Raw genomic sequence first — 14,423 nt, forward strand, 5'->3', positions numbered from 1 at the left:
GGTAACGACAGGAGCAGAGACAAGTCGAAAAAAAAAAAAAAGGCGTATCTCATGAATAGTATGTCGTAAGTAAACAAGCTGAATGGTACTGTATCAGCGCACAGAGAACACAGACATTTTCAGAGCTTTTTGAGATGTTATAGTAATAAAATAATGACTTGGGTCGCATTATTGAGAAGTTTGGTGATAAAACGAGTGATCAGGCGATGATTGATCAGTATGTACCACTATTATTATTATTTATTTATTAGCATCTGTGAAAGCGATACGAACGAAAGGGTGGGGCGGGGCTGGAGATGCCTAGTGAGTGCTTTGTTGATATGTAAGGCCTTTTAAACCCGTTTGACTGTGAAAAAAAATACTTTTAAAAAGCTCGTCTAAAATTAACTGCGCGTGTGAAAGTAAATTGGACCTGACGTGCCTGACACGCATTTAATAAATGGACTGCAAAGGGTTAAAAACCTCAGTGCTGGCAAAAACAACATAATCCCTGCCCCTCTATATTAAAACGCCAAGCTACATGTAAACTTTTTTCCGGGTTATCAAGCAGTACAAATACTTGTCTCCTAAAAGACATGACGTGTTTAATCTCTGGATTTTTACATCCAAGGGGAATCATTTTGATCGGTGACATTATCTTACCATATCTGGAAAGCTCTCTTTCGATCAATGAATTATTAATAAAAGGGGGAATATTTGACAATATTACTTTGGTAAGAGGCGTAGATAACGGTGTTACAGGTATCAAAAAATCATTCAACATAAATTCCTCTTCCAGAATTTTGTTAACCAGATTTTCTTGGTTAAGGAAAACCAACCACCCGCCCCACGGCAAGCAGCACATCTTCAACAGAATCATTATTTTTGGAAAAAACTTTAAAACCGTGGCGCTCCAACCCACCGGAGTGGGAGAGAGAGAGAGAGAGAGAGAGAGAGAGAGAGAGAGAGAGAGAGAGATGAATAAATCAAGTCTAATGCTTCAGTGTATGATACTCCTTGAAGCATGCAGCAATGCACAGAGCTTGGTGCCGCCTCTTCGCTGTCACTTGATATTGATGATAAATATTCTTCGCTTATGTCTTCACTGACACACTCGCTGACATCTGATTCTGTGGAAGAATTGTATGTATTTGAATTTAAATCGGAATCTGTATTCAGTATTATTACTAATACTTCTTTCTCACTGAGCAATCTTTGCCGGTTTACAAACACTGTGGACATTTTTGTGAATGGGTTTAATATATATAATTCAGTCAATATCTGGCAGAGGGCACAAGAGACCAGTAAAATGTGTTATAGAAACCTAGTGTTACAATATTATGTTATCAGGGGTTGTGTAGGCTCAGTAATTCAAGTTTAAAGTTGTAGAACGTACCGGTACATTCATACTCCCTAGGGACCAGAGAGCAGCGAACATACTGATACGTACGTACTACTCAGAGGGATAACTAGATATAACATTTAGCTAAATATTTAACTGGCCAGCTAAATCTCTAAAAAAAGATTGAACATTTAGCTAAATATTTAACTAAATCTTAAATCTCTTAACAAGATTGAACATTTAGCTAAATATTTAACTGGCCAGCTAAATCTGGTGTTTGTATGCAAATGAGCTCTGCCCACGTTGCGCTTTCACACGATTTTATTTAATTGGGAAAAATGCAAATTGCAGCATTACAAGAGCCAATCAAATTGTGTGAAAGCACAAAGCAGACTAGACACAGACTATTTATTTAGTTTATCTAAGGGTTATCTTTCTTATAGTTAGCTCATGTTCAAAGGGTTAATAATCTCCTTATTTTACTATAATACTGTATGCAGATGACACACTGTCAAAAGGTTAGGTAAATAGTTATTTAAACAAGTAACGCTACTTATTAAAGTAGTAAATGTGTCATTCCTATGTTAAACTTAAACAGTGTACTTATGTTTCATGCTGGTAACATTTATATTTACATTTCACATCAAAGGAAGATTCAGTAATACTCTCTAAGCACTGTTTATGAACACATTTTTAGGAAGCACCAATATTCATTTATATGTTCCATTCCTTCAAGGCTCCTCAAGTTTTTAAATGGGTACAGCAATACAGTGCATGAATACAAATAAAATGGAATGACTCTGTACAAATATATTAAAATGGTTGCTCAAAGTGACAGGTGATTGATGCTGGTGTTACAGTGCGAAGCAGCCGATCATGTTCCTGTTGACCACCTGTTACAAGCATCTGCTCTTTACATACAGGTCACTACACAAGCCAAACAGCAGGACCTGGCACTTCAAACTAGCCCCCCACCCCACCGGAAGAAAAAAGCTCCTTCCACCATGGTGCAGAATCCCAGATAGTTTATTTATAGTGTGTTTTATACTGTTAAATAGATAGTAACTTTTTTAATGACAGACACATTTGCAGAGCACAACTATTTTTTGTTGCCATGCTTTTCCTAAAATTATTAGTGGGGCTTGTGAAGCAAGAGTCCCCACTTTAAATCTTCGACATACTACTTCTTCTTCTTCTTTGGCACGCTACTCCTCTTACACCGTTTAAGCTAGAAACGCCGTTCAAACTTTAAAACGTGTAGACCGGTCTGGAATAGTGTGCTTGTATACAACTTTTTGATATATTTTATACTTTTTAAACTATTAAGCTTTTTGTCCTTTTTTTGTCCATCTTAATTCACTTTAATGGGACTTTTTCAACATACTAAAGCTCCCCATTGTTTAAAAACTCCCAGACTTCCAACATTCTATTTACTGTAAACAACTTTTGACACAAATCAGCTACTTTGACCACTTTCCCAACAAGCTAGACAAAAAGTTAGAGGCTATGACATCTTCCTCTACTTCTCTGCTATTCAAATATGAAATAAAAACAGAAATAACTTTTACCAATCAAGAGGTACAGCTGTTTTAGTAACCACATCAACTTCTTTCAGTAGGCTACTTCCCACTGTTGAATTAACTGTCATAGAACTTTGAGAAATTTCAAATTATAGTACATTCTAAGCATGAGACAATTAGTAAACATTGTGACTTTTTGACACAAATCAGCTACTTTGACCACTTTCCCAATAAAGCAAGCCACACAACTTTACTTGTAAAGTTACCATCTAGTTATTATTATTATTATTATTATTATTATTATTATTATTATTATTATTATTTTATTTTATTTTATTTTATTTTTTTGCAAATTTTGCATATTATGGGTAAGAATCTCATACTGTAGATCTGGAATACCATGGGAAACATGCAAGACATTGATGCTTCCCTATTGTTCGCAATCTACAAAACAAGCAGCAATTAACAGCTTTTGATGGCTCTACAATGGCTCTCAGATGGCTCATTCTAAGGGGGGGTGAAGACCACTTTGTTTGTTGCAGTTTCCAAGAGGGAGAGCTTTTAAAAATAGTGTAATTCATAGGTTGTACATGTGGATAATTGCCAGCACTCCTCCAGCTTTACAAGCTATTAAAACTGTCTGGTTAAATTACACTGTGCTTACACCAGCAAAGCTTTCAGAAATGAACAACGAAATACACAGTGCACTACAAATGACCAAACAATGCCATTATAAAAAGAAGTTCTACTGTCTGACTAAGCAGCCAAAGACCTATCTGCAGCTAAAAGGCTAATGCCTTGAACAGCCGGGAGGGGTCATTTTTCATCATTCAAGTGTAGATGAATGAGCAGCATGCGAGAAATTACAAAAACATTTAACTTAAAAATGAAGTAGAAAGTAGCTACATCAGAACCGCTTTTCCTGTATCAAAGGGTACCCCATATACTTATCATTTACATAACATACAATCAGTTCAGAGTACTTGTATACTCGTACAACTTTATATTGATTCAGACTGTCAAAAGTAATGACTTATTTAGTATTTTTAATTGAAAATAAACTAAAGTGACACCGGTATATAGGAATTCTAGTACCGTATCCTCAAGCTAGCTAGGACGACTGTTTTTACCTGCAGTCAGCAGTCTTATGATTATTATCCATATTTAGTAGATTAGCTTTTAAACTTGTAATTTTAACCTTTTGTATTCAATACATTTTTATAATCACTCTAAATACATATGCTTTATTGGCTACATTAACCAAACTAATTGCAAACTTCCCAGTTCCAAGTTTTTAAGGTCTGTCTTAATGTCTGCTTACTTTCTATACCATTTATGGTCATGTACCATGTAGTATCATTTCTTTGCCCACTTCTACTGACATGTATTACCAATATGTGAGTTTTTAAATAAACAACTGTTTCTTGCAGTCTCATTTGATGAAAAGGTTAAGATGAGTTGTCCAACCTTGTGTCAGCCTGTACATCTCTGAGTTATTGCTGGTCAGTGGGTCACAAAGGCCCATCAAAGGAAAATCTGGACTATTCACTACCCGTAATCTGGGGCTATTTTGGACAGTTTTTTGTGTAGTACTTTTTGTATAATTCATTTTTTAGAACTAAGTTTGTGATATATTTACAGGTATACCTTAGGGCTATATAATAGAGTTGAAACATTTTTGTAACACGTGACTTAAAGACCCTTTTTTTTATTTGAAATTTAAAATTTGTCCAATGTTCCAGGGCTTTGTGGAGTCTTTTGACACCCCTTCAAAACTGTGACCACTTTAAACCTTCCTCATTTCAACATTGGACACCTGAGAAAGTTTAAAAAAAATAAATAAATAAAAAAAAAATAGTGTATTTTGTCCACAAAAGAAAATAAACTGTGCTTTTTGGCCAAAAAATCTAAACAATTTTGCTGTGCAGGCAGAACTTTAAACCCCTGAACTACTTTTGCTTTCATTACTCAAAAAGCTGTAGAGAACAAATATGTTAACTGGCAAACAAATATTTGGGTCCTCTTTTTTCTTTCTTTTTTGTTTTAAGTTTCACTGAACATTGAGTCCATCACAGGCCTTCTTCAAACCGGACAGTAGGTAAACCCAAGAATAGAATAAAACTAAACTGCTGATAAGAAAGCCAAGAACCAGGGCTTTAAAACAATGTATAGTTTGTTTATATTTAAAAAGTAAAAAGTAGTGTTTTATTGCAAAAAATAACTTATTTTCATTTCTGTCCAATGTTCAACAACGTCCAAAATATCCCCAGATTAGGGGTATAAGAAAGAATAAAAAAAAGTTTAGAATACAATACTGAATTCCTCAACTACAGTTGTAAGTGTATAGATTCAATCAAACAATTGTTTCAGACTTCAAGAAAAACAAAGGCCTGATGAAAAAATGAAACATGCTCTTCCTTAGACTAAAAAGGGGAGTAAGAAAATATCCTTTAAGACTCCAAACTGTCTTACTCTGAAATGTGTACAAGGGTCGCCATTGGAAAATCTGCTTACCATAAGGTGTTGGAGGGGAGATGGGAAAGGCTGGTGTTGGAGGAACCATTTCATTGGCAGATCCCATTGGAGACATGATCCTGCCATCTATTTCATCATTGCCTTCTCTGTATCTTGAAACATGCTTAAACAGAGGAAAGAAACAGTAAGCCTTCAGTAAGAGTACAGTACCATTTTACTGTAAGGACAAACAAGTAAAATGTGGTGCTTTTCAGATCATTAGTAGAAAACTAGACTAAAATAAATATTAATGAAAAAATACCTTGAAAGCTATTAACATTATTGCAATACAGTATTCACTTTTTTATTGAAGTAATTGTTTTTCCCCCCTGGATACAACTATGTTGTTTTTTTTTCCCAATATACAATTCCATTAGCAGTTTCGAGCACAAACTGATGAGATTAATACACAAAGTTGGTGTAAGGTTAAATAATAAGTTCAGCACTGTTTTATTATGTTTCTGTATACTATGTATGGGAAACATTTTCTTTGGAGAATTCTAGGGAACTGAATGTGTTTGATTCCTTATTTATCTAACGTATTTTACTCTTCTGTAAAAGTGGTAGAATCTGCTTCTCCACTCCTCTTCTGATATACTGAAAGTGCAGATGAGAAGAGGTCTTCAATTCAATGTGACATCAGTTGCCATGGTGTTAGTTATATTGGGTGTGTTAAGTAACTGAGATGCTCAGAGCAGCTCAGTGAAAGAACCCACAGCAGCATGCTCAATCTCACTCCTACTGAGCAGCTCAGAGCGCTACAGAGCAGATTTCATCAGCGATTTCAGTGAGCGGAAAAATTCTTGATCTGAGCCTCTCAGTTACTTAACCCCCAGCACTGACCTGTATTCCCTCTTCTGAGCATTCCCTGTGTGAGCCTCTTCTAGAAGTGGTAGAGGCAATAGAAAACACCCTCGAATATCTTTGGGAAATTATGCAGAGATGCCCTAGATAGGGGAATGGTCTGAATTCAAAAGCGTAATACATTTCTGCTACATTGTGTGTTCTTGTTTCCTTACCTCTGAAGTTTGCACATTTGTAGTATATGATAGTATGTTCTGGGACTTTTCAGCCTTCATCCACCCAGACCTGCTGAATACTGAGTGTCCTGTTGCATCATTATCATACTGACCAACACTTAGTTTCCTTGTCCTTCCATTTGTTGTATCATTAGCTTGAACATCTGCAAATGTAAAGTATTTAATAATTACAAAATGCTCATCTAAAATATATGTGACATATTTATACATATACTTAGGTCTATATTATGCAATTAAAAAGGTAGACAAAAAGGGTGTACAAAATTAAATATTTTTGTTACCCACGTATCCTTCACATTTGTTTTGCAATTCTTTTATTGCTTCCGTTTTTCATGACATCCTTGAAACATTTTTTGTATGAGTTTGATCTCAGACCATTAAAACATGTTTCTCAGTAGTTCCGCGCAAGGGCTTTTTGCATCATCAATATCAGACTACTGACAGTGTTGTTATTATTATTATTATTATTTATTTCTTAGCAGACACCCTTATCCAGGGCGACTTACAATTGTTACAAGATATCACATTATTTTTACATACAATTACATTATTTTTTACACATTATTTTTACATACAATTACCCATTATACAGTTGTCCTTAACACCACAAATATTAATTTCCTTTTTATGGTTTAACTCATTTCACTGTACAGTTAAAATAACCTCCTACTACAGGGTTGGTAAGAGGTTTTGACCCTCAACGAGGAGCAACAAGATGCTGCAATGAGTGTTTTCATGTAGAATTGTAAACACAAGAGTTTGGCTGCTGAATGTTCAAGTATTTTTTCTCCAAATAAGCATGCCCCTGCGTCCGCACTTTGTTCAACCACAAGTACTAAAGTTTGTCATTTTAAGTTGTGTGTCTGAGGAGTCCAAACCAGGAAAACCTATTCCTGATTTTATATACTGTGTGTTTATTTGTGTTTGCCACATATATTTTGATGCATTTCAAAGATAGAAAGGTAAAGCTAAAAATGTAAAAAAAAAAAAAAAATCATCAATGTCTTGTAATTTGATCAACATTTTTCAACAAAACTTTCAGGAAGTATTGCACAGTACCTCAAAGAATAACATGTTTTTATACATTTATCTATTTGAAAACACTAAGCGGAATACATAATAATAAAAAACACTTAATGTTAAAAAATAAATAGTACTGAAAAAATACATTTTTATGGTTTCAGAAGTACTTTATAATGTTCCCTTGAAAAAAAGGGCACTAATTTCAAGATGCTACTGTAATGAATAGATTTTTATGTGAATTGTTATAGGAAGAGAGTCAAATACAGCCAAAAAAACCTGGTCTTGGGGGAGCTTCCCACTAAAAAATGTTTGGTCCTTACAGGGTTAAAGACTTGTGGATATCAAAACAAGCAATTAAAAAAAATGCATTATGAAAGTGTATATACACATTACATAAAAAAAAAAAAATCATAAGTTAGTGTGACAGAGTTCGAATGATTCTTGGTGTTAGATCTCCCTCCCAACCTGCGAGGGCACTGTGTAAAAGGAACAGAATACCCCTGGACTGGATGGCCCAACAGTTAATTCCCAGGGTTAGGCGGAAGTCGGCCATCTAGAAAAGGGGCGGAACTACGGTACACAAAATCATCGAACCGGTAGGGAAACGATGTGGCATCCGCGGACTGAAGGAGCAGTTGCACTCGTTAACCAAGGGGTCATGGTTGATGGTATTTAAGTGGATGTAGGGATGTGATCTGGTCCTTTGTGAACCAGAAGGAAAAACCTGTGTTGTTATCGTGAGTGTTTTGTTTGTTTCTTGTCCTGTCTAAAAATACTGTTTGTTATTATTTAGAAGGCTGAAATATGATCCGGAGCTGTCGCCAAAGACCAGCACTAAACCCGGATCAACACCACTGCACTTTATATCACCCGAACTGTATCTTCACTACGAGCACTAGAGCACGCGCTGTGGACTTGTGTTTGTGTCTGTGTTATGTGTGGGTGAATAAGAACAGGACTGTTTATTATTTGGGAACCAACTGTGGATTTAGCCGCTGTATTGCCTATTAACATTGTTTATTATTTACTGTTGTTACGCCATTAAGCAATTGGATTACAAATTAAACAACATTGCACCTGGATTATAATTGTCTGCCTGTTTTTTGATCACTGCTGCATTACCTTCACCTGCACACAATTAACCACTTTGCCACAGTTAGTAACAAACATGGGATGATTAAAGTCCCTGTATTAAGAGTTTTGTATGTATTTCACTATACATCCACATGCTGCTATCATTACAAATAAGTATACAAGGAAGTTTAAATATGTGAAACAGCAATGTGATCCTGGCAGGTAGCAGGTTGTCATATGAAAGCCTGAACCATTACTTTCCAAACAACAGTGATCCGAAGGCCTGGAAAATGTACTAAATCAAGGAAGGACACATGTTGAGTTTGTAAAGGTCAGCTATGCCCGTTCAAAAGTTTACAGCATCTTCTAGGCACAGAACCTATCAAGCCATATGAAATTTACATTTTAACCTGGGACCTGACAAATTATTTGAGATAGCCTTACTGTTTTTTTTTTTCTTCTTTAGGTCAGAAAGATGAACCGAGACCAAGTGTAATTTTATATTGGGATATTTGATTGATAACACATTTGAGTCACATGCAACAAAAATTACTTACAGGGTCCTGTTCACAAATATTTACTCAGTTATTTTTTTTTTTTTTTTTTTTTATGTTCTAGACAGAAACTCAGACATAGTTTACTGATAGTTATTCCAATATCTTTTTTGGGAATCTTACAACTACTGCCTCCCATTTCTGCCTTCCAAAATATACTGCAGTAAGAAAGGACTTATACAATTTCATCTGCCTGTAAAAATTACAAAAATGTACTTGAAAAGGAAACTGCATGTCATACTATGGTATTTACTGTACCAATATGCTTTTTATTAAACATTTATATATGGTAGGTAAAATATGCCAAGGATCCCTCAATTTACCATTTGGTTTCTAGTGATTCAGTTAGACAAGTAGTTATTTTCAAATGAACAAATACAAAAAGGCAAACACATGCTGTGGCTTGGAATGACACCTATGTCTGGAAAGCCTGCCAAGTTCAATTCACTGGGACAAAGATCGCTTTCTACTTGGCGAACAGTAACTGGTACAGTACCAAACACAGACTGCGTCATGCCATTCACCTTGTAATACCTAATGGGATGAAGAAAATTAAGGAAATAGATTGAGAAATTATCTAAAATTTAGAACTCTATCTAGTAGTGCACTTGTTACACAGTATTTTGTGGTCCCAGCAGTACAAACGTCATTGCACAATTGATCCATTCTTTGCTATCATTTTTAATGCATGTAAAACTGTATTGAATTACATGTTTTTGATTATCAAACAATTCAACGTACAATAAGAATTCTGTCAAATAAATATTACATTATCATGAAGAAACAATGGCATGCAATGGCCTTAATGTAAAGGTAGAACATCACGACCAACATTCATCATACTGTATGCTCATGTGAAAGTCTCAGTGTGTACGCATGAAGGACAGACCGGTTTCCCAATGATGTTGTAAAGAATGTTGCAACCAAGTTTTATCACAACTGGATAGGTGATTCTCTGAATACAGGTACAAATATTGTCACATTATTATATACTCACATAAATATTAAATGCTACAGAAGTTGCAGAAGTTTTGAAATCCCAATACACATCTTGTTTCTGGCAAGGCGTAAAACAAGCCTGTGACAGGGAGGACCCTGTCGCTGGTTCAGCTGCGCTGCTGCTTGGTAAACAGGAAGGCTTGCACGGAGATGAGCTGATTGGGAGGTCCTGACTGGCTGGGGTGGCGTGCCCAGGGAGCCTGTTTAAGAACGCAGCAGCGCCAGTGTTCGAGGCTACTGCAACGCCATGGCTACACAGACTGGTGCTGAAGAAAGCCTCTGTGTTCATTTACACCGAGGAGGAGAGCGTCCGCTCCACAGGAGAAAACTACTGCACGAAACCCTTCCACTCCAAGACGGTGCTCGTGAAGGCATTGTTCAGCCAAGACCGTCAGGAAGAGGCTGTAGTTGCTGGGACTTGGCTGGGTTAGTTTAGGGGATTTGATCCCAACAACAGTGTAGCAAGGGTTTCGTGGGCTAGGTTCCTTTTAGTGAAGCTAGCGCTCGCTGTGTTTGGCAAACTTTTATTTTTAGCTTTGTTTTGTTTTCTTTATTAAATCTGAAACATGGGCTATCATTGCTGATACCCTAGTGGCATCACCAGTGTTTTTTATTAAATTTGCATGCCTGAGCGGCATGTCAACACCCAATGCTCTGTGTATGATTCCTTATTTATCAGTGATGACCGACGGAGGTAACATCGCCCTGTTTCAAAGTCTTTGTAAGAATTTTAATGGCTCCTCTTAACAAGAAAGCATTTTTGTTTTGTACTATAACCCTAACCATGGCCAATACAAGTTGTTAAAATTATCAGGTTATGTAAAATTTTTTAAAAAAATAACCTCAAAATACAGACTTAAAATATAATTATCGGCTGGAGCTAAAATTCGAACATTTAAAAAATAGACTATTTCTGAAAGCAAGTAAACGGATAGCTAGAAAATGTTTAAGATTTAAAAAAAAAACAATAGCCACCAATTAAAGACATATCTATATTGCATAAAGTAATAAAAGTTACGGGCGAGAGGCGACCATTTCGACCAAACTATGCTTATCCAGTTAACATGGATTCCAGAGCAAGACAGCTCTTGAAGGATCCCAATTAATCAGAAGGAACAACATGGCTTGGCAACCCATTCCATACACATCAATCTCTGTAGAAGTGCAATGGAAAATTCAAACCTACCTAAGGCTCCTGAGCCATACCTGGCCCTTTGAATGACAAAATATGTCTCTGTTTGTCATTCACACAAGAATGTATTAGTAGCATCCACACAAATGTACCGCTGCTCAACTCATAGTCATCACATACTACCTCACTGTTCTTTAATGTCCACCTACCCTCTGCTTTTATTGGTGTTTTTATTTATGGATTCTGTTTACCATGTATAGGGCTTGATTTGCTGTAACGACTGGCTCTTTACAAACCACTTGCTTTAAATTTCTATTTAGTTTGTCTCTCTTGCACAAAAAGGTTGATGACCTGACCTAGAGGCTATGTAAAAGCCAATTAAAGTACAACAGGTAACTACTGCTATGTTCTAACCTTTTATGTTGTGTAACCCAATTTACGTGTAAATTAAAAACAGCTGCAAGAATGCAAAGTAACAAAAACAAGCTACTTGAATTTGGAAAAACATGAAGCATATGTTTTGGTTCAATCTGAGTTATAAAAATATTATTATTATTATTATAATCTCTCATTTTCCTGAGATGCTAAATTAGGGTTGCCACCTTTGAGATACGAAAATACCGAACGCCCCATCCCCTCCTATTGTCCACTTCTTCATTTGTCTCTGCCATTGTGACTAACGTTACAGTATGCTACTTAATAGTCTTCATTCAAAGGGCTGTGAAACTTAACAGCAGCGCGCATAATCATACCAGATTACACACAGCGGTGAGCACACAAGAAAAACAGAATGGTACAGCGTTTTGGTGGCTTACGTTGTTACCTCCAAATACTATAACTGCTGTGTTATAGTATTTGAATTTCACTCATACAAGCACAACATGTTATATTAAATTGTCTATTGTAACACAATTTTTAAGAACATATCCAATAGATTAAAATGCTTAGAATTACCGGACATCTTCAAAAAAAAACAGACAGGTGGTCAAAGTACATAAAAATACCGGACAGTCTGGTAAAATACTGGTGGGGTGGCAACCCTATGCTAAATGTTTTTTTTTTGTTTTGTTTTTTTTATAAATAATAATAATAATAATAATAATAATAATAATAATAATAATAATAATAAAAAAATAAATAATATTATTTATTTCTTAGCAGACGTCCCCGTCCCCGTCCCCGTCCCCGTCCCCGTCCCTGTCCCCGTCCCCCCCCGGGATTGAACCCACAACCCTCTGGTCAAGAGTCCAGAGCCCTAACCACTTCTCCACGCTGCTGCCCCTAACAACAACAACAACAACAACAACAACAACAACAACAACAACAACAACAACTGGATATCCTGTATTATTACATTTTCTCAGATCCCCATGTGTTGTTGTTTAATCCTGATTTAATTGTCTGATTACATGTGTTATGTTTTCTGGATAAACTCACATACTATGAAATACACAACTGTTTTGGGGTTTTTTTCTGCTCTGGGGTGCGTACCACAGGGCAAACTGAGTTGAAGCTTCAGTCTCTGGGAGCAAGGTTCTGTATTCCCAATGACTAAATCTCACTCAAACACCACATCAAATATGTTTCTTTACAATGTATATTTAGATATGGCAAGACAACACTGTACTTAAATTGAAATATTCTTAATGGCTAACTGAAAAGCCAAACCTTAGTTTATCTTAGAATGAAATTGAAGATTTAAGTAAAGTATCAAGTATGTCTTTACTGGGGGAACTCTCCCTTCACCATGACACACACAATTATATGATAGTACTTTGCTGTTATAAACTTAATTTACTTTAAATCTACAGAACATGGTTACTAGTATATAGATTTGGACCATATGCTAAAAGTAAAAGTGTGTTTGCTGAGAAAAATAATTGACCAATTTATTTCCTACATGAAAATGATGTAGCTGCCGGTTCCAAAACAGACTCTGGGAGAGATTGACAGAACAAAGGGAAGGCAACCCACATATTTTAATATATGAATTCAGAATGATGGTACAGACGTGCTCAAATTTGTTGGTACCCCTCCAAAAATCGAAGAATGCACAATTTTCTGTAGCAATCAATGAGACTTCTGCACCTGTTAACAGGTAGTTTGGCCCACTCTTCCTGAGCAAACTGCTTCAGCTGTCTCAGGTTTGACGGGTGCCTTCTCCAGACTGCAAGTTTCAGCTCTTTCCATAGATGTTCGATAGGATTCAGATCAGGACTCATAGAAGGCCACTTCAGAATAGTCCAATGTTTTGTTCTTTTCCATTCTTGGGTGCTTTTAGCTGTGTGTTTTGGGTCATTATCCTGTTGGAGGACCCATGACCTGTGACTGAGACAGAGCTTTCTGACACTGGGCAGTACGTTTCGCTCCAGAATGCCTTGATAGTCTTGAGATTTCAATGTGCCCTGCACAGATTCAAGGCACCCTGTGCCAGGCGCAGCAAAGCAGCCCCAAAACATAACCGAGCCTCCTCCATGTTTCACTGTAGGTATGGTGTTCTTTTCTTTGAAAGCTTCATTTTTTCGTCTGTGAACACAGAGCTGATGTGACTTGCCAAAAAGCTCCAGTTTTGACTCATCTGTCCAAAGGACATTCTCCCAGAAGGATTGTGGCTTGTCAATATGCATTTTATCAAATTCCAGTTTGGCTTTTTATGTTTTTCTTTCAAAAGCGGAGTCCTCCTGGGTCTTCTTCCATGGAGCCCATTTTTGCTCAAAAAGCGACGGATGGTGCGATCAGAAACTGACGTACCTTCACCTTGGAGTTCAGCTTGTATCTCTTTGGCAGTTATCCTTGGTTCTTTTTCTACCATTCACACTATCCTTCTGTTCAATCTGGGGTTGATTTTCCTCTTGCGGCCGCGCCCAGTGAGGTTGGCTACAGTTCCATGGACCTTAAACTTCTTAATAATATTTGCAACTGTTGTCACAGGGACATCAAGCTGCTTGGAGATGGTCTTGTAGCCTTTACCTTTACCATGCTTGTCTATTATTTTCTTTCTGATCTCCTCAGACAACTCTCTCCTTTGCTTCAGTGCACAGTGTGGTGGTGCACACAATGATACCAAACAGCACAGTGACTACTTTTCTCCATTTAAATAGGCTGAATGACTGATTACAAGATTGGAGACATGTGTGATACTAATTAAAGAAACTAATTAGTTGGAAATACCACTATAATCCAATTATTTATTATCTTTTCTAAGGGGTACCAACAAATGTGTCCAGGCCATTTTAGAATATCTTT

At 36.6% G+C, this 14,423-nt stretch overlaps 1 protein-coding gene across 7 annotated transcripts in view; it reads right to left on the reverse strand.

The window, feature by feature from the left end:
* LOC117400218 (tensin-3-like) overlaps window positions 1–14,423 on the reverse strand; it is a 185,953-nt gene that overhangs the window by 24,123 nt on the left and 147,407 nt on the right. For all 7 annotated transcript variants that reach the window (XM_059022543.1, XM_033999805.3, XM_033999810.3 and 4 more), the window contains 2 exons: window positions 6,375–6,538; window positions 5,356–5,479 (listed from right to left, as the gene is read on the reverse strand). In XM_059022543.1, coding sequence (XP_058878526.1) covers window positions 5,356–5,479; window positions 6,375–6,538 — 288 coding nt within the window. The remainder of the gene's footprint in view (window positions 1–5,355; window positions 5,480–6,374; window positions 6,539–14,423) is intronic.

Source organism: Acipenser ruthenus, chromosome 4 (genome assembly GCF_902713425.1).
Source record: "Acipenser ruthenus chromosome 4, fAciRut3.2 maternal haplotype, whole genome shotgun sequence".
Classification (NCBI taxonomy): domain Eukaryota; kingdom Metazoa; phylum Chordata; class Actinopteri; order Acipenseriformes; family Acipenseridae; genus Acipenser; species Acipenser ruthenus.